Genomic DNA, 25,276 nt, shown 5'->3' on the forward strand with positions numbered 1-25,276 from the left:
TCATTGTCACATCCTGCAAAGGCTAGCGGTCCTTCTTCCAGTGCTGAGTTTGTGCAGGGAGAATGGCCCAACAGCAGGTAGGTCCTCATGTTATTTATCTAGGGTAGCTTTTCACTTAAGATGATGATTACGATAACAACCTTTGATGATGTCAAAACTCAGCAAGTGTCTCAGGTGTTGTGAGCACCAAAGACAACTTCAGAGAACTAATAATGATCCTCAGCAAGAAAAAAAAGCAATGTTATCCGCCACAACCATTCATTTTTTTTTTTTTTTTTTTTCAGATGGAGTCTCGCTCTGTCGCCCAGGCTGGAGTGCAGTGGCGTGCTCTGAGCTCACTGCAACCTCCACCTCCCAGGTTCAAGCAATTCTCCCACCTCAGCCTCCTGAGTAGCTGAGATTACAGGTGCCTACCATCATGCCCGGCTAATTTTTGTATTTTTAGTAGAGATGGAGTTTCGCCATGTTGGCCAGGCTGGTCTCAAACTCCTGACCTCAGGGGATCTTCCCACCTTGGCCTCCCAAAGTGCTGGGATTACAGGCGTGAGCCACCGCTCCTGGCCCCGCATTCCTTTTACTATAATGCCTGTTTCCTTTTTGTTTTAGGCAAACACTTATCTGATCTTCAAAACCCTGAGGTCCTGTTCTCAATGTTGAGCTCCACTCCTCAGGCTTGAAGACCAAAGTTATGCTTTGCAAGTTGGCATTGTCTAACTAAGGTGGGCAGTGTGCAAGGAAATGACCAGTCTGCCATTGCTCAGATTTCTGCATTGACTTTTAGTGTCTTTCTTGCAGAGTCAAGGCCTCCCCTGCTTCTTCCTTCGAACCGAGATCTCAAGGATTACTGCAGACCAGGAATTACAAATGGATAGCTGGAGGTGGTAGGTGGGTAAGCTAAATCAGTAAAGAAGGCTGGGTAACTTCAAAACAGGACATTTAGTTGTGTATTTAAAAAGAAAGACTTTTGTGTGTGTAGAAATGAAGAATGTTATTAGGTGCTTTTTTTTGTTTTGTTTTTGTTTTGAGACAGGTTCTTGCTCTGTCACCCAGGCTGGAGTGCAGTGGCACTAACAGGGCTCACTGTAGCCTCAACTTCCCTGGCTCAAGCGATACTCCCGCCTCCACCTCCCAAGTAGCTGGGACTACAGGTGCACGCCACCAGGCCCAGTTAATAGTTTATACTTTTTTGTAGAGACGGGGTTTTGCTATGTTGCCCAGGCTGGTCTTAAATTCCTAGGCTCAAGTGATCCACCTGCCTTGGCCTCTTAGAGTGCTGGGATTACAGGTGTGAGCCACTGTGCCCAGCCAAAAAAATCTTTCCTAAAACATGAACCTCTTGGTCCATCTCTACCTGCCACTTATAAAAATGACATGGGCCCAGGTGCAGTGACTCATACCTGTAATCCGAGCACTTTGGGAGGCTGAGGCAGGTGGATCACCTGAGGCCAGGAGTTCGAGATCAGCCTGGCCAAGATGGTGAAACCCCATCTCCAAAAAATGTAAAAATTACCCGAGTGTGGTGGCACACACCTGTAATTCCAGCTACTCGGGAGGCTGAGGGGGGAGGATTGCTTGAACCCAGGAGGCGGAGGTTGCAGTGAGCAGAGATAGCACCAGAGACTCTGTCTCACAATAAATAATAATAATAATAATAATAAAGACATGGGTACAAAAAGATTTCACTTTCCTCCTAGTATAAGAAATCGAAAGCACTAATGCTATTATAAATGGCAATGGACACTGGCCTTAATAAGAGGGAGACAATAGGGAGTGGTGAGGTTTGTGGCCAACTAGAAAGCCACATCCTGTCTAGAGGGGGCAGCTGCTATTCAGTCTATGCAGATTGTTGCCCCATAAGAATATGGTTGGCTGCAGTGACTCACACCTATAATCCCAGCACTTTGGGAGGCTGAGAAGGGAGGACTGCTTGAACTAGGAGTTCGAGACCAGGCTGGGCAACATAGCAAGATCCCGTTTCTACAAAAAAATATAAAAAGTTAGCCAGGTCTAGTGGCACCAGCCTGTAGTCCTAGTTACTCGGGATGCTGAGGTGGGAGGATCTCTTAAGTCTAGGAGATTGAGGTTGCAGTGAGTAAGCTATGATGGTGCCACTGTACCTTGGCCTGGATGGTGCCACTGTACCTTGGACTGGAAGACAGAGCAAGACCTGTCTCTAAAAAACAACAAACAGACAAAAAAAACAGAGTATAGGCGCAATGTGGTCAGATTATATAATTTTTTTTTTTTTTTTTTTGAGACAGAGTCTTGCTCTGTCGCCCAGGCTGGAGTGCAGTAGCGTGATCTTGGCTGACTGCAACCTTTGCCTCCTGGGTTCAAGCGATTCTCCTGCCTCAGCCTCCTGAGTAGCTGGGATTACAGGCACCCGCTACCATGCCCAGCTAATTTTTGTATTTTTAGTAGAGACGGAGTTTCACCATGTTGGTCAGGCTGGTCTTGAACTCTTGACCTTGTGATTTGCCTCCCTTGGCCTCCCAAAGTGCTGGGATTACAGGTGTGAGCCACCGTGCCTGGCCATAGATTATGTAAATTTTAAAGAGAAGCTGTAGATATATTTATGTAAAAATTTGAAACATTGGCAATACATTTAAAATATAACTATAAATTATCTCTTAATACAATACGGTGTAGACCTAACAAATCAGGTCTGCAGGCTAGATCTGGCCCGAGGCTGCCTCTTGCTGTCTTTCTTTCTCTTGTGAGGGCTCATATGATGGCCATACCTCTTTGTTTTCAATTAAGAAAGAAAATATAGAAGAGCTTTAAACCATATTTGTTCATTTAATCATGAATGGAGAATAGTTTCCTAATGCTTCAGTGTGGTCTTGACTTTTGAGGACAACATAATAAAAGTCTACAGTTGTGCTTCTCCACCAAACATTTCCAGATATCACTGCTAGAGGGACATTCAGCTAGTGGGACCATGGGTCTGACCTACTGCAGAATCCCTGATGTCCTTATCTTCCTGGCCAGCCATCAGCGGCTAAGGAAAGCAGTTGCCACCAAGGCTCTAGAATGTCTCATCCTCCCCGCTGAAGCTGTGTAGAGAACTTTGAGGCCTTGTTTAGATGCGCTGGCAGTAAAAGCTGCCATCTGTAGGCCAAGCATCAGAAAAATGAAGCAGGTCATCACTTGCTGAGTCACCTAGGCCACCCCCATGTTTCGACCTCCCACCGGTCACTCCGACTTCACTGCAATGCAGAGGATGGGTGTGAAATTCACACGATTCCCTAGGGTTGCCCTGGCCTGGCCCATCAGCTTACTGGACAGGTAAGACAAAGGCGCTGCTGATCTCCAGCCAAATCTAGCCACTCTTTGGAAATGATATTGACTTAGCTGTCAAAACACATCTGAACAGATTGGCAGAGACTAAAAAGTTGGATAACAGATGGAGTTGGTGAGGCTGTGAAGAAACAGTCAGTCTCCTAGTTAGCTGGTAAGATTGATCCAACCACTATGGCAAGTACCACCAAAATCACAAATGTACGTGAATTTTGGCCCAACAATTCCACTTCTAGGAATTTATTCTATTTTGTTTTTTTGAGACAGGGTCTCGCTCTGTTGCCCAGGCTAGAGTGCAGTAGTGCAGTAATACAATCACAGCTCACTGCAGCCTTGACCTTCCAGGCTCAGGTGATTCTCCCACCTCAGTCTCCAGGGTAGCTGGGACAACGGGCATGTGCCACCATACCCAGCTAATTTTTGGTATTTTTTTTAGAGACAGGGTTTTGCCATGTTGCCCGGGCTGGTCTCAAACTCCTGGGCTCAAGTGATCCTCCTGCCTCGGCCTTCCAAAGTGTTGGATTACAGGCGTGAGCCGCCATGCCTGGCCTTTAGGAACTTATTCTATTGATAAGCCTGCCCATGTGCCAAATAAGGTATGGGCACAAGGTCACTCACTACAGCACTGTCATAGCAAAATATTGACAATGGCTCATTATGAAGGACTGATACAATAAATTACAGGATGATCACACAGTGAAATATTAAATGGCTATAAAAAAGGAACCAAGATCCTCTTTACCCACTAATGGGGACTAATCTCTAAGATATGTTAATAAGTGAAAAAGCAAGATATAAAACAACATGTGTAATGTGCTCTTATTTGTGTAAAAATATTCAAAAATAATGTGTGTGTTTGTCAATGCATAAAACACGGCTAAAAGAACACACAAAAACCATTAATATTGCTTGACTCGGGGGAGGAAAACTCTGGATTAGGAACAGATAGAGCTTTTCATCATATATCTTTTTGCTTATTTATTTCAATATTTTTTTAGAGACAGGGTCTCACTCTGTCACTCAGGCTAGAGTGCAGAGGTGCTATATCACAGCTCACTGCAGCCTTGAACTCCTGTCCTCAAGTGATCCTCCTGCCTCAGTCGCCTGAGTAGCTAGGAACTACAGGTATATGCCATTATGCTCCACTAATTAAAAAAAATTTTTTTTTTTCCATAGAGATAGGGTCTCGCTATGTAGCCCAGGCTGGTTGTCTTTTTTTTTGAGATGGAGTCTTGCACTGTCGCCTAGGCTGGAGTGCAGTGGTGCAATCTCGGCTCTCTACAAGTTCTGCCTCCCAGGTTTATGCCATTCTCCTGCCTCAGCCTCCTGAGTAGCTGGGACTACAGGCGCCCGCCACCATGCCAGGCTAATTTTTGTATTTTTTGTAGAGATGGGGTTTCACCATGTTGTTCAGGCTGGTCTTGAACTCTGGACCTCAAGCTATCCTCCGCCTTGGCCTCCCAAAATGCTGGGGTTACAGGCATGAGGCACTATGACCAGCTACCATGTATCTTTTATATCTTTTAAATTTGGAATCATGTGAATGCCTTTCCCAGAAGAAACAGAATTAAAATGTGAAAAACGGCAAGCTCACAAACAATACCAAACCACACAAAAACAAAGTCGAGATCCACATCCGAGGATAAGCACTCCTGGCCTCGGCCTCTTAAGCTCTCCAGCCACGGCGGCTGATTTCCATCATGATACAGTGTAGGATTTAGCTTACCCCCTCTCAGCTTCCCACCTGGGAGGGGGTCAAGAAGGCGTGGGAGGCAGTGGTACCAGCTTGGCATCAAGCACTTACCTGCTCCTTCTCTGAATATGGGTTGTTGAGGACGACAGGCACATTGCCCTTCCCCCATAGGTCATTGAAGACTCGGTCATTCTCCACGCCGAGGGGCAGAGGTTTGTGTGACTTGCCGTCCAAATCTCTGAAAGGCAAGGTGGGGCAGGTGAGGAAGGGGACATCAGGAGGGACTGCTGGTTGCTTTGACCTGGAAGTCCTGAGTCTGTACAGAACCTCAGTGGCTCACTCACATAACTCCATATGAGCCAGCGAGCTTTGGGTACCCATCCTGCTGCTTCATAAAGACCGACAGTGACACGTGGGAAGGCAGCTCTGGGTGTCAATCACAAAGGGAGCTCATCCAAGGTGACCTTGACAGCTGATGTATCCCTATCTTTGTGGACATCATTTCAGGATGGCAAGGAGAAGGATTTTGCTTGTCCCTCTCCCTTCTTCATTCCATGGATCTGGGAACACAGGAGGCCTGTTTCCTAGTAATACTCCATGTACCATGAACCCCTGGACAACTTACTGCTCATGACACCTACCAGTGGAAAAAGTAGGAGGTAGGAAGGATAGAGAGGTCCTGTGAGCTTTGGGTAATAAGTTATTCTGACCCTGACTAAGACTTTCGGCTTTGAACAACAGCAGCTCAGGACAAACAGAATGATTCGGAAAATAAAGGGAACGTAATGACAAAAATAATAATACTATTAATAAGGAGAGATAGCATTTATTAAGCACTTACTATGTGCCAAGGACTTTACATGTGGGTTTTTAAAAAATATTATTTTATTTATATTAGACACCGGTTCTCCCTGTGTTGGCCAGGCTGATCTCTAACTCCTGGGCTCAAGCAATGCCCCTGCCTCAGCTTCCCAAAGTGCTGGGATTACAGGCGTGAGCCACCATGCCTGGCCATGTGTTTTAGTGCATTTAACTCTTGTGACAACCCTTTGAGGCAGGAATGACTGTTTTTCATTTTTTTCCCCAGCCTTGTCCTGTCATCCCAGCTGGAATACAGTGGCACAATCACAACTCACTGCAGCCTTGATCTCCTGGGTTCGAGTGATCCTCCTGCCTCAGCCTCCTGAGTAGCTGGGACTACAAGGGTGTACCACCATGTCTGCCTAATTTTTTTTTTTTTGGCAGAGATAGGGTCTCACTATGTTGCCCAGGCTGGTCTCGAACTTCTTGGTTCAAGTGGTCCTCCCACCCCAGCCTCCCAAAGTGCTGGGATTACAGGCGTGGGCCACTGAGCCTGTCCAGGAATGACTGTTAATCACCATTTTACGGATGGGGTAAGGGAGACAGAGAAGCTAAGTTGCTCAAGGTCGCACAGTGGCAAAGCCTAGTATTCCAGCCCACTCATCACATCCATTCTAAAGTAGGGGCTGTCACTATCATCATCATCATCATCACCACCACCATCACCATCATCTTTATCACCACCACTACCACAATCATCACCATAGCCACCATCATTCTCATTGTTACCATCATGATTATTGTAATCATCATCATCTAACTTTCCTCATCAGCCTCCACCATAATCACCATCACCATCATCATCACCATAATCACCCTCATCATTATCATCATCAACCTCATCATATCCTAATCTTCATGATCAGTGCCATCACCTTCATTAGCAGCATCACCATTATCACCATCTTCTTCCTCCTCCTCGGCATCAGGACCACACCAGCATCTTCACGACCACCAGCATCATCCTCACAATCATCATTACACGAGGAAACTATAGTTCAGAGTGACTAAGTCACTAGCCTAAGTCACACGCTAGTGATGGTGGATTCAAACCCAGGCTTGTTCTGGATGCTAGAGCCTGACTTTTTTTGGAGACAGTCTCGCCCTGTTACCCAGGCTGGAGTGCAGTGGTGCAATCATAGCTCACTGCAGCCTTGACCTCCTAGGCTCGAGCGATCCTCCCACCTCTGCCTCTCCAGTAGCTGGGACTACAGGCGCGCACCACCCTGCCTGGCAATGTTTTAAGATTTTGTAGAGACAGGGTCTCACCGTGTTGTGCAAGCTGGTCTCAAACTCCCAAACTCAAGTGATCCTCTTGCCTCGGCCTCCCAAAGTGCTGGGATTACAGGTATGAGCCACCATGCCCGGCCAGAATCCGACTTCTTACCCACTAAGTTTTCCTGGCTTCCTGTCCCTGAACTCTAACGGGCTCAGGATGAGGTGATCTCAGCTAGGTTCCACAGGCTGGCCACCCTCTAATATGGAGATAGGAGTTGGCACCAAAATCCAGATGGCCTCATCAAACCGGTCTCACTCTCTGAGTCCTTCTACTCTCTGAATACTGCCCTCCTACTTCCCAACAGCCTTTCTCCTTTTGGCTCCCCTATCCAATTTGACTCTGACCATGGCCTCTGTCTGTTCCCTAACTGGGCAATGCAGCTTGCCCTGTGGCTCATCTTGGTTTGGGTCCCAGGCATTAAGACTGGCCCTTGTCTTGCCCTCTGTTCTATGTTCCTAGCTTAGGGGACTCCCCATCCCCCAATCTGGTACAATGACAGTCACCTGGGATGAATCAGAAGCCACAGTCCAAGCTCTGAGAGCACAATCCCCAGTGACCCCTCCAGCGGCTCCCTCTGAGCCACCCAGATCCCCTGCCTGCAGTGTTCCACGCCGTCCCTGTGGCCCACATCAAAACCACTTCCGCTTTTCTGCCTGGAGAGGTTTGCATTCATCAGAGGGAACATTCTGTTTTACCCTTTAAAATGTCACCAAAACATACCCAGAGTGGCTCTTGATTACAGGCATTTCCCAAGTCAACGGCTACCTACATGATCATAAACAGAAGTATGGTCTGTTGAGAGTGCTGCTCTAAATGTCACTCAGTTCCCTTTCAGCTCTGAAACTACTGATCCTATATCACATGACCATAAATGAGGATTCAGCAGAGAAGGGAGGAGGTTAATGCATTTGGAGCCTCTATAATATTCTGGGTACTTGCACAGAAGTTATTTCATTTAATTTCAACAGACATTAAAAGCCCCCATTTTACACATGACAAAACTGAACTCAGAGGGGTTATGTAAGTTTCCCAAGGTCCCACCGTAAGCATATAGTACAGCTGGGATTTGAAACTAGGTGTGACTGATGGGCTGCCAAGATCCTTCCTTTTTTATTTTTTGAGACGGAGTCTTGCTTTATCACCCAGGCGGGAGTGCAGTGGGGTGATCTCGGCTCACTGCAACCTCTGCCTCCCAGGTTCAAGTGATTCTCCTGCCTCAACCTCCCACACAGCTGGGACTACAGGCGCACACCACCACGCCCAGCTAATTTTTGTATTTTTAGTAGAGATGGGGTTTCACCATGTTGGCCAGGCTGGTTTTGAACTCCTGACCTCAGGCAATCCACCTGCCTTGGCCTCCCAAAGTGCTGGGATTACAGGAGATCCTTCCTTTTTTAAAACAGAGGTTAGGAAAAACTGGTTAGGATGCTTATTCTAAGCCAGAGGCTACAGAGCAAGTAACCCAACATCTCCTGCTAAGTGCAGCCAATTTACAAAAATTATAAGCTACAATTACCTAGGCAACTTGGAAATGATCACATGGTTCATCTTATGTGAATTTGAATTTGCAGAGAGAGTTTCTTTTACCATCATTCTTTTTTTAAAAAAAAATCCATTAAGACTTTCGTTTAAATAATGCAGTTGAAGTGTTTTGCCAACAAAAACTTAATTTTGGAGTCCTGTGTGATGAGCACATAAAATTTTTATTATTTATTTTTTTTTAGATAGTCTTGCTCTGTCTCCCAGGTTGGAGTGCAGTGGCGTGATCTTGGCTCACTGTAACCTCCACCTCCCAGGTTCAAGTGATTCTCCTACCTCAGCCTCCCTAGTAGCTGGGATTATAGGTACACACCACCACACCCAGCTAATTTTTAAAAAATTTATTTTTAGTAGAGACAGGATTTCACCATGTTGGCCAGCCTGGTCTTGAACTCCTGGCCTCGAGTGAACCACCCAGGAAGGATATTTTTAATATGGGACCATGAGAAACATCCAGGTTGAACTATTTTGCTTCCCTTCACCCAGAAGCAAAATCAGAAGGAGATTTAGTTCGATTCTCAGACCACAATCTGTCAGTGATAACCAGGTCTGAGGGAAATATCTGGCTTATTGCCACAAGTCTGTTCAACCTGGATCCACCTGTTTGCTGGGGTTGCAGGAGCAGTGTAGCATGCTGGTTAAGGATGTGGCTGTGGATTGGGTGGAACTGGGTTCAAGTCCTGGCTTTGCTGGTTATAAACTGTGCAACTTTGGACACCTCATGTCTCACACTCAGTTTACTCATCTGTTAAATAGGGTCAATAATATCTGCAATGATTACAGGAGGTAAAGCTTATAATACTTAGCAGTGTGGCACCTGCTATCAGTCTTACTGCTTATGGAGTATCAGAAGGAAACAGAGAAAGAAATTTCTAGCTCTGTGTAGAACACTGACTATTCCTCTAAGTCATCCCTGTCTAGTAGAACTTCCTGTGATGATGGAAATGTCTCATATCTGCACAATCCCATGTTATAGCCACTAGACACATGTGGCAATTGAGCATTTGAAATGTGGTTATTGTCATGGAGGAACTAAATTTTAAATTTTATTTAACTTGGATTGATTTAAATTTAAAGAGCCACATGTGGCTTAAGGCTATATTGTCAGACAGTGCAGCCGCTGGAAACCTATTAATGTCTCCAAAGACTGGGAATTGAAGGCACACGTGGCTCCAACCAGGGGGCATCTTTGCTAGGGGCTGGGGCACACGTGGGGAAGTCTACACTCAGATACTTTCTGAGCTGCCATGTCTTGTTCACAGAGCCCAGGAATTCTATAATTCTCTACTACCCTTCCAGACTCCTACCTCCTATCATTCTTGGCCCTGATCTCTTGACTCCTCCCTCTTCCCGAGGAGCACACCACGTCCACCCTTACCTTTATACTTAAGCTCCCCAGGTTGCTCTTTCATGTTCCCTCTGCTGAGAGCCAACTCCTACTCAGCCTTGACGGCCCACTTCATGTCCCACCTGTCACGGGAATTTAATGAGATCATGCATGTAAAATGCCTAGCACATAATCGGCACTAACTAAACATGAGTGATGTATATTTCCATTTAGAACTAAGAAAACGGATGCCCAGAGGGATTAGGTAATTTGTCAAAGGTCACACAGCAGACAACAAGAGCTTGCAGATGAGATGTCTCTTCACTGTTGTCCCAGCTGAGAGTCACTGTGTATAGGGCTTATGTGGGGGGCCTCTGGGAGGGCAGCATTTGGTTAGACCTCATATCTGAGAAGAACCTCAAACTTGGATGTTAGATGTTCTCTCCAAATGTGGTAGATGTGTTGAATATACTCATCTGTGAAATATAAATTTAGTAACTCTGTTTTTTTATTATTATTATTTTATTGAGACAGAGTCTCACTCTGTCACCCAGGTTGGAGTGCAGTGGCACGATCTCAGCTTACTGCCACCTCCGCCTCCCGGGTTCAAGCAATTCTCCTGCCTCAGCCTCCTGAGTAGCTGAGGTTACAGACGTGCACCACCAAGCCTTGCTAATTTTTGTATTTTTAGTAGAGACAGGGTTTCACCATGTTGGCCAGGCTGGTCTCCAACTCCTGACCTCAAGTGATCTATCCGCCTCGGCCTCCCAAAGTGTTGGGATTACAGGTGTGAGCCACTGCGCCTGGCCTGTTTTATTATTTATTCACCAAAAATATATTGAGAGCTCACAGAAGGAGATGGACAGGGCCTCTTTTGACTTCTGAGATGTCTGGATGGTAACTCCCCTTTAACAGTGCTCATGAGTCTTGGTCTTGCCCAGCTGCCTGGAATAATCTCAGTTTAGATCAGAGTTTCTCTACTTCCACACTACTGGTATTTTGGGCCTGATAATTTCTTGTTGCCAGGACTGTCTTGTGCATTGGAGGATGTTTGAGCAGCATTCCTGGCCTCTGCACACTAGATGCCAGTAGCACCCCATCCCCAAAGTTGTCACAACCAAAAAAATGCTTCCAGATATTGCAAAGTGCCCCCTGGGAGGCAAAATTGTACTCCTAACCATTGAGAGGCACTCTCAGTGGTTTAGATGTGGCTGAGCATCTCAACGCAGTGCTTCCAAGTTCCTCCCCATCCTTGCTCTATGCTCACCCAAGGATCTGCAAGGACTTATTTACCAGCTGTCCCTTGTTCCCAGATGTAATTGAGGAGCTCGCCTTCACTAAATGGCCCTCACCCACCCCTCTCAGGTGTCCTTCTCCCTCTGGAAAAGCCATCCCCCAGTGAGCTTGGCATTCTGGTGGCCAGTGTGGCCAGGGCTATCAGGTGGTCACATTTGGTGGTTCTCAAACTCCAGGGTGCATCCAAATCAACTGAGGGGCTTGCTAAAATTCAGATTCCTGGCCCGGCATGGTGACTCATGCCTGTGATTCCAGCACTTTAGGAGGCCAAGGTGGGACGTTTGCTTGAGCCCAGGAGTTCCAGACCAGGCTGGGCAACAAAGTGAGATCCTGTCTATACACAAAATAAAAAAATTAGCTGAGCGTGGTGGCACCTGCCTATAGTCCCAACTACTGGGGAGGCTGAGGCAGGAGAATCACTTGAGTCCAGGAGTTTGAGACTGCAGTGAGCTAAGGTTGTGCCACTGCACTCCAGCCTGGGAGACAGAAACAGACCCTGTCACACACACACACACCCCTCAGATTTCTGAGCTCTCCTCCTAGAGAGTTTGAGTAGTGGGTCTAGGAGGGAACCCTAGCATCTGCATCATCAGAAGCACCCCAGGTGGTCCATGGACACACTGGGAGACCCATTTCCCTGGGAACTCTCTGGACCAGGCTCTAGCAGTAGGCAGCAAGGTTCCTTCTGGGTTAGAGATGTCAGCCTTTCCTTTCTCCTTTCCTTTCTTCACTCCCATCCTCCTATAAGGCCAGGTGTGGAGCTCTGCCTCCCTCCTGGAAAGCATTTTCTATGCTTTCTGGCAAGAGCAAAACTAAACCCTTTTTTCTTCCACTTCACTAGCTGGATGATCATACCCAAGCCAAAAGTTGCTCTTGCATCTCTAAACCTTCTGAGAATCTTTGCCAGATCCTTCCAACTGAGGCTTCCTAAGAACCAGGTTCCCCGACCTCTTGCACGGAAGGAAAAGGGGTCCTGGGCTTGATTCCCCAGGAAGTTTGAAGGTGGGTCGATTGGCCCGTTGCTGACCACTTATGGACCCCGAGGACCTGAGAGGGGAGCAGGTGGGCCAAGCCTGTGTGCTGGGCACAGGGAGGCGGGGGCTGCTGCCTGTTCCGGCCAACCAGACAAGGAGGCCGCCGAGGAGCAGCTGGTGCTGGCAGGAGGCCCTGACCACATTTTTCAGCAGACACTACACTCTCTCTGACTCCTGCTTCTCCTGGCCCTGCACGCTCCAACAGCCTTGGTTTCTGCCTCCACCTGGGCTGGAATGCTGGGAGCTGAGTTAAAGTAGGAAGACTTGGAGGCTGTGGAGGCTGGGTCTGGGGTCTCTGCAAAGCTTTTCTTCTAGATTTCATCATGCTTGGAGTGGGAGGAGTGGGAAGTTCTTGTTAAACAGAAAAGTATGCTTTATTATTATTATTATTTTTAGAGACAAGGTCTCTAAAGTACAGTGGCATGATCATAGCTCAATGCAGCCTCGAACTTCTGGGCTCAAGTGATCCTCCTGTCTCAGTTTCCTGAGTAGTAGGGATTATAGGCATGCATCACCATCCCTGACTAGTTTTTAAAATTTTTTTGTAGAGATGGGGTCTTGCTCTGTTGCCCAGGCTGGTTTTAAACTCCTTGGCTTAAGCAATCCTCCTGCCTTGGCCTCCCAGTGCTGGGATTACAGGCGTGAGCCCCTACACCTGGCCAAAAGTATGCTTTCAAGAGGAGGAATTCTACCATGAATGCCGCAGCTGGGAAGTGAGGAGAGGGCCTTTGGGCTCTGTCACAATCGTGACTTAATTGCTAATATCACCAAAGCTGGGCAGGATTCTCAAACTCATATGTCTGCAGAAGACAGGCTAGTGAGGTCAATGTGTGGACTGGGCTGTTTGGATGCTGGAGGATGAGAGACCCCGCAGTGGCCCCTTCCCAGCTCCTGCCACTGGTTGCCTCACGAAGATGTAGATTCTGTGTTAACAGTTCTGTGGATTTTTTTTTAAGAGGTTGGAAACTTGATTTTGCCACAAATTCACATTTCTAGAAAACTGCAGGCCAAATAAAACTCATGGGAAAACTGTGTGTGGTCCTCAACCTTGTTTGCAACGCTTGCCCTAAAAGGATGTTTTGAGTTCCTCTCTTTGGAGGAATGTTCCAGAGAGGTGGAATGGGGTAGTTCCTACGATCCAGGTGTGGCCTGGCCTGTGATGAGCGTGCCAGCCACTGGCCCTCACGAGGAACCTGAACACTAGTTCTGGGAGAAACCTTAAGGCTCACCTGGTCCACATCTCATTTGTAAAGATGGGGAAACTGATGCCCAAAGAAGTCAAAGGGCTTTCCTAAAGTACGTAGCTGGTGAGAGGTAAAGTGGAAGGAGGGGCTAGAAGCAAGGTCAGTGGACTTAGTCCAGTGAGACCTCATAGGGATGGCAACAGAGACAGCCATTGGTTAGCCCAGGGCCGGGCCACAGCATTGCTCAATGGTGTTGGTTAGAAGAGTGTGGTAGGCTGAATAACAGCCCAAGGATCTCAGGTCCTAAACCCTTGAACCTGTATATGTTTCCTTAGATGGAGAAAGGGTCTCTGCAGATACGATGGGATGTTAAAGATCTTGTGATGAGCAGATTCCCTGGGGTTATCTCCGTGGGCCCTCAATTTAATCATGTGTCTTGATAAGAGGGCTACAGAGGGAGCTCTGACTACAGAAGGGATGTCACCACGGAAGCAAGATGCTCTGCTCCTGGCTTTGAAAATGGAGGAAGGGACCACAAGCTAAAGGATGCAAGGAACGCAGCTTTAGACCCTGGAAGAGGCAAGGAAATGAGTTCTCTTCAAGAGCCTCCAGGAAAGAACACAGTCCTGCTGATACCTTGATTTGATATCAGCCCACTGAGACCACTTCAGACTTAAGACCGTCAGAATGATAAGGGAATAAAGGTGTATTGCTTTCAGCCACCAAGTGTGGGGTGATTTGTTATGCAGCCACAGGAAGCTGATACAATGAGTGAATGGGGGCGGGGACAGGGATGACAGTAGGGTGGTTGATGGGCCCACCCATGTGTCCAGCCTCACTGCCCACCACTCTCCCTCCACTCACTATGCTCAAGCCCCTCGAGCTTTCTGTCCTTTGCACGTCCCAACCCTGTTCCTGTCTCAGGGCCTTTGCTCCTGCTGTGTCTTCTGCTAGGAACACCCTTCCCTAGATGTCACATGGTTGGTATCTTCTGGCCTCAGTACAAATGTTGGCTTTTCAGAAAGCCCCTTCCTGACCCCCCTATCTAATGCTCTACCAAACCCCAAGCCCCTTTTCTTCAAATCACTGTTTTATTTCCTTCACAGCATGTACCACTATCTAAGATGACTGCATGTGTCTATTTATTTATTTATTTAGAGATGGAGTCTCATTCTGTTGCCCAGGCTGGAGTGTGGTGGCACGGTCTCGGCTCACTGCAGCCTCTGCCTCCCGAGTTCAAGCGATTCTCCTGCCTCAGCCTCCTGGGTAGCTGGGATTACAGGCGTGTGCCACCACACCTGGCTGATTTTTGTATTTTTAGTAGAGACGGGGTTTCACCATGTTGGCCAGGCTGGTCTCGAACTCCTGACCTCAGGTGATCCACCCGCCTCGGCCTCCCAAAGTGCTGGGATTACAGGCGTGGGCCACCGCACCCGGCCTATTTATTTTTGATTTCTCGTCTCTGATATGATTCTCCAAGGGCAGAGGTTCACCATGGAATTCCCAGGGCTGAGTACAGTGTCAGGAGCAGAATGGATGCTCATGGAACATTCATTCCATGAAAGGCGGTGAGAAGCCCCCTGGTTACCCATCATTTTTGGTGGGCGGGCAGGCTTAACCCATGGCTCTTCCTCAGAATAAAGGGCTGGGTACCCACCTGGCAAGACGGCAGGGACACAGATGGGGAGAGGGTACAAAGCGAGAGTAATCCCCAGGAAGGGTGGATGGGGAGCTGCTTACGTTCAAGTGGGCAAGATCAGAATAAAAGGTGGAAATTCAGGTTGAAGGCTAAGTTACTGGGCTTAGTTCCTTAATTGAAATATGCCCCAGCAGAGGGATTCCAAGCTCTGAGATACATCAAGTGTGGTCTGGGAGGAGTGCTTCTGACTCAGACAGTCCTGGAATCAATACTGCCATTGGTCATGCTGAGGTCAGTTCTAATGGAGAATTCTAACTAGCGCGAGTCCTCGAAGCAAAAACTGAGCCAGTCATCTTCCCTGCTGTAGAGAAAGCCATGGGGGAACAGAATCCTTCCTTCCTTCCCTCCCTTTCTCCTTCCTTCCCTCCCTCTCTCCTTCCTTCCCTCCTTCTCTCCTTCCTTCCCTCCTTCTCTCCTTCCTTCCTTCCTTCCCTCCCTCCCTCCCTTTCTCTCTTCTTCCTTCCCTCCCTCTCTCCTCCCTTCCCCTTTTCCTTCCTTCCCTCTCTTTTTCCTTCCTTCCCTCCCTCCTTCCTTCTTTCTTTTTCCTTCCTTCTCTCCTTTCTTCCCTCTCTCCTTCCTTCCCTCCCTCTTTCCTTCCTTCCCTCCCTCCTTTCCCTTCCTCTTTCCTTTCTTCCTTCCCTCCTTTCTTCCCTCCCTCTGTCCCTCCTCTTCCTTCCCTCCTTCCTTCCTTCCTTCTGTCCCTCCTCCCCTCCCTCGTTCGTTCTCTCTTCTTTCCCTTCCTTCTTCCTTCCCTCCTCCCTTTCCTCACTCCTGCTTTCCCTCCATCCTTCTTCCCTTCCCTCCTTCCTTCCTTTCCTCTCTCCTTCTTCCCTCCCTCCTTCCCTTCCTCCTTCCTTCCCTCTCTCCTTCCTTTCTTCCTTCCTTCCTTCCCTCCTTCCCTCCCTTCCTCCTTCCCTCCTTCCCTCCTTCCTTGCTTCCCTCCTTCCCTCCTTCCTTGCTTCCCTCCTTACTCCCTCCCTCCCTCCTTCTTTCATGCATTCTTTCTTGCCTCCCTCCCTCCCTCCTTCCCTCCTTCCCTCCTTCCTTGCTTCCCTCCTTCCCTCCTTCCTTGCTTCCCTCCTTACTCCCTCCCTCCCTCCTTCTTTCATGCATTCTTTCTTGCCTCCCTCCCTCCCTCCTCTAAGGCCTACCCTGGGGTCAAGCTTGGAACTAAATGATGGGGATTCAGAGAAGAATGGAATGTGGTGCTTAAATGGTGAGACCATGGGTGGGAACCAGCCTTGGATGAAGGATGGGCTTTTTCATCCCATCCTTCACCCTCTCTCCATCTGTGCCCCTGCCGTGTTGTCAGGTGGGTACCCAGCCTTTTATTCTGAGGAAGAGCCATGGGATAAGCCTGCCCGCCCACCAAGGTTGCAGTGAAGAAGAAAGGGCATGAGGACCACAGAGCAAATGAAGGGGCCCTTCCATAAATGGGGGAGTCCCTCCTGTTGCTTGAATGAAGCTAGGTCTTGGGCATCTCAATGTCAGGCATCCCTCAGGGTGACCTGCATTCGCTACAACCGGCCAGGGGCACTTTCTTTAGTAGATGGCACCCAAGGCCTCAGTTTCCCTTTCAGACTCTGAGAAAATATTCCAGTGTCCTAAAAAATGTGATAGCTAGAAGCCAAGTGCACTGTGGCCAACAGTGCAATCCAGAAAGTCAGTAGAGGCCAAGACTATGAATTTGGGGTCAAGTCCTGGCTTTGCTACTTGCTAGCTGTGTGATCTGGGACAAGTGACCATACCTCTCTGAGCCCTGGTTTCGCCATCAGGAAAACAAAGTGCTGTGCAGAGAAAACCAATTAATTGACATAGAGACTGCAGCACGGAGCCAGGCTCACTTCTAGTGCTCCACAGAGATTGGCCAGACTAATAATTATAAAACTTAGGCTTGCCACAGAAGGAGCTTTCTTCTCTGCCTCCGACAACTGAGCTGATTCTCTGGGGTTGAAATTGACTTCCATTCCTCCAGCCGTATTCTCTTGCCTAGTGTCCCTTTAATTTTTTATTTTATTTTATTTTATTTTGAGACAGAGTTTGACTCTGTCACTCAGGCTGGAGTGCAGTGAGGCGATTTCAACTCACTGCAACCTCTGCCTCCCAGGTTCAAGCGATTCTCCTGCCTCAGCCTCCCAAGTAGCTGGGACTACAGGCACGCACCACCACATCTGGCTAATTTTTTTTTTTTTTTTGATATTTAGCAGAGATGGGGTTTCGCCATGTCGGCCAGGCTGACCTCAAGTGATCCACCTGTGTCAGCCTTCCAGGATGTGGGAGTATAGGCATAAGCCACCACACCTGGCCTGTCTCTTTAGTTCTAGACACTCACTATGAGGCTTCTAGGTAGAACCAGGAGAGCATCCTGTGGCCAGTGCTGTGTGACCCTGGGAAAGTTTTTTACCTCTCTGAGCCTCGCCCTCATCTGTGAAAGTAGGCTGAAACTACACATCCTACTTACGGGGCAGAATTCAGACACTCTCGGAAGAGGTTGACAACTATTGTGAAGAGACTTTGTAAGTAACCAAGTGCTCTACAAGACGGAGGGGTTATCAGAGCAGGGCGAGGCTGACCTGCTGGTCCAGATGGACACTGGATCGGGGACCTTGGCCTCTTTGGAACCCTCCTTCAGGGCAGCAAGCTGAGTAACCTGGATATTCTCTTACATGCAGCATTTTAAAGTGACCGCTCCAGCCAGGCACGGTGGCTCACGCCTGTAATCCCAGCACTTTGGGAGGCTGAGGCAGGCGGATAATTTGAGGCTAGGAGTTTGAGACCAGCCTGGGCAACATGATGAAACCCTGTTTCTACAAAAAATATAAAAAAATTAGCTGGGCATGGTCTCAGTTACTTGGGGAGCTGAGGTGGGAGGATCACTTGAGCCCAGGAGGTAGAGATGGCAGTGAGCCATCATGGCACCACTGCACTCCAGCCTGGGCTACAGAGCAAGACTCTGTCTCTAAATAAATAAATAAATAAATAAAGTGACTGCTCCCAAGTACAGAAGGTGCTGAAACTTTGGGATTCACTATCTGCCTTCCCCAAACCCCCTCGTATTGCTGCCACTGCCTGCTGGAGCCACCTTCCTCCTGGGATGAAGGGATAAGACTGTCTTTAGAGTAAACATCACTTCTCCTCCCACATAAGTGCCACCATCCTGAAACTACAGGGACGTCCCATGGGGGAATGGAAGAGATGTGGCAGGAGATTAAGCCTGTTTCCAAGAGGAAAGAAAGAAAAAAAATGGGGACAACAGAGCAGGAGAGACAAGGCACTGCTGAGAAGCAGTGATGGCTCCCACCTCAGCTTGGCTCCCTGACTGGCGTGTGTGTCCTGGATCTGGGGCTCCGGGACTGGTGGGCTTCACTGTCACCCAAGTCAGTGGGTTTTCTTGGGCCAGTGACTTCACCCAGCATCCAGGATGCCAGTGCTGATGCCCACCCTGACATGTAGCCTGGATGGAGAGGTCACCGGGAGGATGAGCATTTTCCAGGCAGCCGTGTGCTCTAAGCGGCTTGAATCAAGCCAGGACTGCCCGTCACAAGAGTGACCCCGAAGAACATTCTAGCTCTGGGATTCCAATTCCTAACTTGGGACACTGATGCCTAAAGAGGTCCTTATTTCAGCCCCTAGGAGGCCATTTGGTAATTTGTGGAGGTAGTTTTGGTTGTTACAAGGATGGAGGTGGGGGTGCTCCTGGCATTGTAGTAGGAGGGAGGTGGCATTAGGGGCGGTGGTCATCCTGCAACACCAGGAACATGAAGGAAGAGAGTCTTGCATGCCACACGATCTCTGGGACTTCACACATATAAAAGGCAAGCTTATATTCCTGGGCTGAGATCCCAACTCTCTCTTGTATAAATACGGCTTTAAAACAGACTGAATCTTCCGTGCAGTAAATCCACTGGGTAAATTAAGGAAAAATTGATTTACCCATCGTTTTATCAGGAGTCATTCACCATTTTGGAAAATTGCATCACCAAGGCGACGCTGCTCATGGCATCTGAGTTGCCAAAACAACACACCTGTGTCGGTCTCTGCTTCTGATGCTGTTGTGTTTGCTGTGATTCTATGCTTACGCGCAAACATCTCATCATTCCAGTGCAGTCGTGTCTGAGCACTGATATGTTAAATTACAGGCTTTTGAAATTATAAGTTACTTTTATGAGGTCCCCTTCATTTTATAGTTAATGGCATTATATTAGATTTTAAAAATATGAAGTGCGAGTAGCACTTCTAACTGGATCCATGAATTAGCATCCAGTTAGTAAAGACATTTAAAAATATGTGTTAAGAAATGGGGGTGCTGGCCGGGCATGGTGGCTCACTCCTGTAATCCCAGCACTTTGGGAGGCCGAGACAGGCGGATCACCTGAGGTCAGGAGTTCAGGACCAGCCTGGCCAACATGGCAAAACGCTGTCTCTACTAAAAATACAAAAATTAGCCAGGTGTGGTGGCACATGCCTATAATCCCAGCTACTTGCGAGGCTGAGGCAGGAGAATTGCTGGAACCCGGGAGGCGGAGGTTGCAGTGAGCCGAGATCATACCACTGCACTCCAGCATGGGTGACAAAGCAAGACTCTGTCTCAAAAAAAAAAAAAAAACAAAAAACAAAAAAAAACAAAACAAAAAGAAATGGGGGTGCTTTGAGTCCAAGCCATTGAGCGAGGAGGACACACACTATTATTAAATATCACTCATCCTTAGAACTGTTCACCTAAGTGGGTTTCACAGAGCCCTGTACTTGCTCTAAGCCACCTTCTCTAGACCTTGTCTCTCCTCTGAAGCAGGTTTTTTGGCCGCTTTCGGGCAAACCACCTCATCACGGTCACAGTTGAGATGGGTGACTAGTGGGAGGGCCGCAAGGGATGAGGGAAGCTGAGAGCTTGGATGCAGCCTCCTGAGTTGGGAAAATAGGTCTGCAGGGGCAGGACTCCATGGCAGGCTGGCTTGTCCCTCCCTCTTCCTTGGGGAAACAAAGGCAGGAGATTGCTTCCTGAGATGGCGTTTGGAGAGGAGCCCCTTGGTGCTTGGTGACACGAGGGCTCCCGTGAAGTCCTCCACATCACACCCAAGCCTAGAGTTCTGCACCAATCCTCGTGTCCCAGACTGTCGGCTGGGGGAGAGGATCAAACGAACTCCCTGGAGGGGAAGGACCCAGCTCCCAGTTCTGGAAGAGAGGGTGCACTGGGATCCTCTGGGGGACGTCTCCACATTGCATACAGAGATTCAGACTCCTGGGGTTCTGGGGGTGTGGCTGAAATAGAGCCCCTCAGAACTCTGATACTCACCCCTCCATGCCCACCTGATGCCCAGTTGAGAACTGCAATCAAGTGCATGGACATTAGATACGGCTGGGATTCAGCTGCCCATGGGAAGGGGACTCTGCTTATATAAAGTAAGACAGAGCTCCCATTCCACACTGGTGCTGCTCTTCTCAGGAGAGGGAGCACTGAGGGACAGGGAGCACTGAGGGACAGGGAGGGTGGTAGAGGATTGGGAGGCAGAGGTGGTGCTTGGGGGCAGCCTTTCAGGAGGGACACTTCCCAAAGCCTCCTGGCAAATAAGGCCAATGCCTTCCGTTCTGGATCCTACAGCTGCCTTAGGATTTAACTCTATGGCATGAGCTGGACTACTGGGAGACACAGCAAGGCCTCAAGATGCCACCTCCACTGGATGTGCTGCTGGATGGACCCATGGGCAGTGGCAGCTCCCTGAGGCCCAGGTTCCAGCCTGGGAGGCCTCCTGTGCTAGTTGTGGGTAAACCAGGCTTCAAATCTCCCCCAGCCAGTAGAATCTTGAAGACTAATCCTGGCTACCCACTCTGGAAATGGACATCCAATGCCACAGAGTTCCCCACGCATGCATCTACCTCACTGAGATGTCACACAATGCTGTGTGTATTCGGACCAAGACTCTTGGTCTTCCTCCTCCTGGGGATGAGGACCAAAGGTGCAGGGAGGACTCCAGGCTGTCCCCGGGGAATGTACAGAGGAAAAAAGGAGTAGGTTGGAGGGAAGGGGCTTAAAGGGAGGCCAGTGACCCTGGTTTCCCCTCTGCCCAGGGACTTGTGATGGAGCCCCTGTCTTACTCCTTGGGGGGCTCTTGGGTCTCACCGGAATTGGCCCCATTTTTGTCCAGGTGTGAGAAGTTAGGAAAACTCTGATGCATTGGCAGGCTGAGGTGGGCTGTGACAGACTGAGGGGCCACCAAAGGGCAGTTTGGGAGGAAGGTGCATGCCATGCAGTGCCTCAAACACGTTAAGCACACTCCTACCTGAGGACTCTGCACAGGACCTTCTCTCTACCTGGAGTGCCCATCCCCTCTCCCACCCCCCAGAAAGCTGCCAGACTCCCTCTCTCCCTTCCTCCAGGCATTTAATTAATTAATTATGAGACGGAGTCTCACTCTGTGGTCCAGGCTGGAGTGCAGTGGTGCGATCTCGGCTCACTGCAACCTCTGTCTCCCGGGTTCACGCGATTCTCCTGGCTCAGCCTCCCAAGTAGCTGGGATTACAGGCACCCACCGTCACGCCTGGCTAATTTTGTATTTTTAGTGGACATGGGGTTTCACCATGTTGGCAGGTTGGTCTCGAACTCCTGACCTCAGGTGATCCGCTCGTCTCAGCCTCCCAAAGTGCTGGGATTATAGGCGTGAGCCACCTTGCCTGGCTGTATTTAAATGTTGCCTTCCTAGTGAGACCTGCCCTAGCCTCCCTATTTAAAAGTTCTCAATATTTCTGATCCCATCCTTCCCTGCTTTTTTTTTTTTCCTTTTTTTTTGAGACACAGTCTCGCTCTCGCTCTTTTGCCTAGGCTGAAGTGTAGTGGCGCAATCTCAGCTCACTGCAACCTCTGCCTCCCGGGTCCAAGTGATTCTCCTGCCTCAGCCGCCTGAGTAGCTGCGACTACAGGCATGTGCCATCACACCCGGCTAATCCCTTTCCTGCTTTCTTTATCTCCTTTACATATATCCCTAACAGACGGTCATGCATCGCTTAACGACGGGGACACATTCTGTGAAATGCATCATTAGGCAATTCAGTGATTGTGGGAACATCATAGAGTGCACTTACACAAACCTGGATGGGAGAGCCTACTCCACACCTAGGCTATACGGTGTAGCCTATTGCCTCCAGGCTACAAACCTGTACAGCATGTGACTGTACGGAATGCTGCAGGCAACTGTAACACAATTGTAAGGATCTGTGTATCCAAACATGGAAAAGGTACAGTAACAATACAGTTTTATAATCTAATGGGATCCCTGATACATAAGCGGCCCTTTGATGACTGAGACATCATTATGCACCTGTAGCGCATGACCTCATTACATATTTATATATTTATCTTATTTACCACCAGTCCTCCCCACTATACTGTGAGCTCCCCAATGGCAGGGGATTTGTTGATTTCATTCATTGCTCTACCCTAGAGCGTAGGACAGTGCCTGACACACAGTCCTCAATGAACATTTGTTAAATGAGTGAATGCAGGGGCCTGGGGAGCTACCTTAATCCAGGCCCCCAGATTGTGGGGGGCGGAATGTTCCTGAAGATCTCTAAGTGCTCTGAGGACACTTTGGGGTTCTTGGGGAAAGGGTTGGGAAATCTTGGCCTGGATTTTTTGGTGGCCCCAGACTGAGCCTCCCTCTGGGTATACCTAGACCCACCCTGGCAGCATTGGGGGCTGTAGCGTCAGTGCCAGACCTAAGATGCAAATGGAAGGGGGACACAGAAACTTCTCTCTGTGTTTAATCTCCTGACCCATTATTCTCTGACTGCCTGGCCCAGCTGCTGATTTTCTCCCCATAGAAGGAGCTAGCATCACCCACTCTGTTGCCAGCTTTCCTCCTGCAGAGAATTGAAAACATTAATCTGGCAAACACAGAGGGCTGGTACCCAGTTCTTTCAGTTCTAGTCCCAGCTCCCACATAATCCCAGCAAGACTGAGGGTTTTAGGAACCGGGGCCAATTCTAGACTTTGATTCCCTTCTCCTCCTTTAGAATTTTACGCATCCTGGACGGGCTGCAATGAGGAGAAAGCTGATTTAAGCTAAGGGTTGCCCAGGGCTCAGCTCTTCTCTCCTGTCTTCCAAGGGTTTTTGCAGAGCCACACACCCCAGGGTGCCATGCACACATGCCTCCCACTTGCTAGGCAACCTCAGGAAGGGCAGCCTCCACTCTGAGCCTCCGTCTTCTCACTTGTGAAACATAGATTGCAAAAATGCAAGTAAGTTTCCTGGAGGATTATAGGGGATAAAGATGAGAAGACACACTGTCTGCTACCATGATGATTAATTCGCTCTGGGTTTTGTGACAAGAGAAGCATCCTAGAAGCTATGCCCTGTGGCCTCTTGTGAATGTAATTTTAAGTGAAGATCAAGGGGGCCGTCAAGTGGTTATGCAAAAACAGGTATCAGAGACAGCCCAGGTTGGCTTCTGGGCTATGAGGCTGAGTCTCAGTAGACGCACACACACACACACAAGCATGCACACACACACACACACACACACACACACCCCTGTGGAGCTTACCTGTCCACCTGGATTCCCATATCTTTCATCTCTGCCTTGGCAGGTGCCCCTCCCTTGACCCCTCTGCTCCCACTGGTGAGAAGGCTCAGCACAGGCTCTATCTCCTTGAGCAGTTCATTGTTCTCCCCTCTGCCTTGGAGGCTGACTCTGGTTGCTTTCTTCGCAGGGTCCCGGCCTGGGGGCCTGGGGGCCAGGCCGTTGGCATGGGGGAGTGAGCCAGCCTCCTGCCCATCATCGTAGGCATGCTGAGGCCCATTCCCGGGACCCGAGGCCCCATCCACCGCCAGGGGCTGTTCTTTGCCGGCCGATGGCTGGTGGGACAGATCCACAGCTTTGGTGGGGGGACCCAGGGGCTGTGTCACCCGGATGGTCTTGGGGGTCCCATCACCTGTAAAGGTGGTCTCCAGGTGCGTGGTGAAACCTTCAGGGCCCCTCAGAATGAGGACCACGTGGGTCTCGGAGGCAATGCCTCTGAGTACCTCCAGGGCGCTGTCATAGCTCAGGTCCACCAAGGGCCGGCCGTTGACTGCAAGAATGATGTCTCCGGCCTGGATGAGGCCACTCTGCTCCGCGGCGCCCCCACGAATCAGGTCAGAGATGATCACGGGCGGCTTACTGACCCGCTCCTTCACCAGGAATCCCAGGCCCCCAACTTTGCGCTTGAAGAGACGAACAGAAATGACATTGGGCTGGATTTGCTGAACACCGAACATGTGATCCTCCATGGTAACTAGCTTCCGAGGGGTCCTGTCTGAAGACCTCACAATGCTATCAGGCCAAGATGATTTCACCAGGAGGATCCAGGCTTCAGGCTACACCCAGAGCAGGAGCCGGGGTGACAGGTGCTGACAAGGCTTCAGCCCTCTCTGTCTTTGACGTCAGCTCAGCGTCACCCACTCATGGCTGGTGGCCCGTCGGTGGCATGATTTCCTGCATCCGCCTCTCTCCTTATTCTCTAAGGAAGTGATGGTTGACCAAGCAGACGTCAAGAGAGGCGGTGGGACGTGTCCCTAAGGTCAGGCAGAAAGGGGAGGAGATGCGTCTGGTGGCTGTGTCTAGAAGTGACGCATGATAGATGTGAACTATTCTCTGGGTATCTTCATTGCCAGCCTGTTAGATGCGGATCAGATCTGAGGCATCATGAGCTGAAGAGGAAGAACAGGAGGGGATGAAAAGAATTTAAAAAAAGAGATTGAAGTAGAGTGCCCAACACCACCTTGAAAACTGAGATAGAAAATGCAGCCAATTGACAAAGTCTAGACACAAGACACTCCAGAATTTCAAGCCAACCTAGAAACAAAATCCTTCTTCCTGGAGGGGCCACCTTTCAAGGTTAGCTGCAAATTACCTAGTTTCACTTCCATGATCAAAGCCCTCTGGGACAAAAGGGTCTCCCTGGGCAAACATGGACAGTCAGCCCCAGAAATCAAGTGACGAGAATCAAAAGACCTCTCTTATCTCTTTCCCACCACGAGAAGTCATCAGTCCAACTTGTCAAGCATTCTAGTTGCTCTCTGTGTCTTGTA

At 49.0% G+C, this 25,276-nt stretch overlaps 1 protein-coding gene and 1 long non-coding RNA gene across 4 annotated transcripts in view; one reads left to right on the forward strand and one right to left on the reverse strand.

The window, feature by feature from the left end:
• NOS1 (nitric oxide synthase 1) overlaps nucleotides 1–25,276 on the reverse strand; it is a 153,750-nt gene that overhangs the window by 98,542 nt on the left and 29,932 nt on the right. For all 3 annotated transcript variants that reach the window (XM_055358126.2, XM_055358125.2, XM_063694384.1), the window contains exons 2-3: nucleotides 23,751–24,895; nucleotides 5,105–5,231 (exon numbers count right to left, since the gene is read on the reverse strand). In XM_055358126.2, the coding sequence (XP_055214101.1) occupies nucleotides 5,105–5,231; nucleotides 23,751–24,475 (852 nt within the window). In that variant the 5' untranslated portion in view covers nucleotides 24,476–24,895. The remainder of the gene's footprint in view (nucleotides 1–5,104; nucleotides 5,232–23,750; nucleotides 24,896–25,276) is intronic.
• Nucleotides 542–6,898, forward strand: LOC134756593 (uncharacterized). The gene is made up of 3 exons (XR_010129431.1): nucleotides 542–719; nucleotides 796–885; nucleotides 6,081–6,898. It is a non-coding gene; the product is annotated as an uncharacterized lncRNA (long non-coding RNA).

Source organism: Gorilla gorilla, chromosome 10, assembly GCF_029281585.2.
Source record: "Gorilla gorilla gorilla isolate KB3781 chromosome 10, NHGRI_mGorGor1-v2.1_pri, whole genome shotgun sequence".
Classification (NCBI taxonomy): domain Eukaryota; kingdom Metazoa; phylum Chordata; class Mammalia; order Primates; family Hominidae; genus Gorilla; species Gorilla gorilla.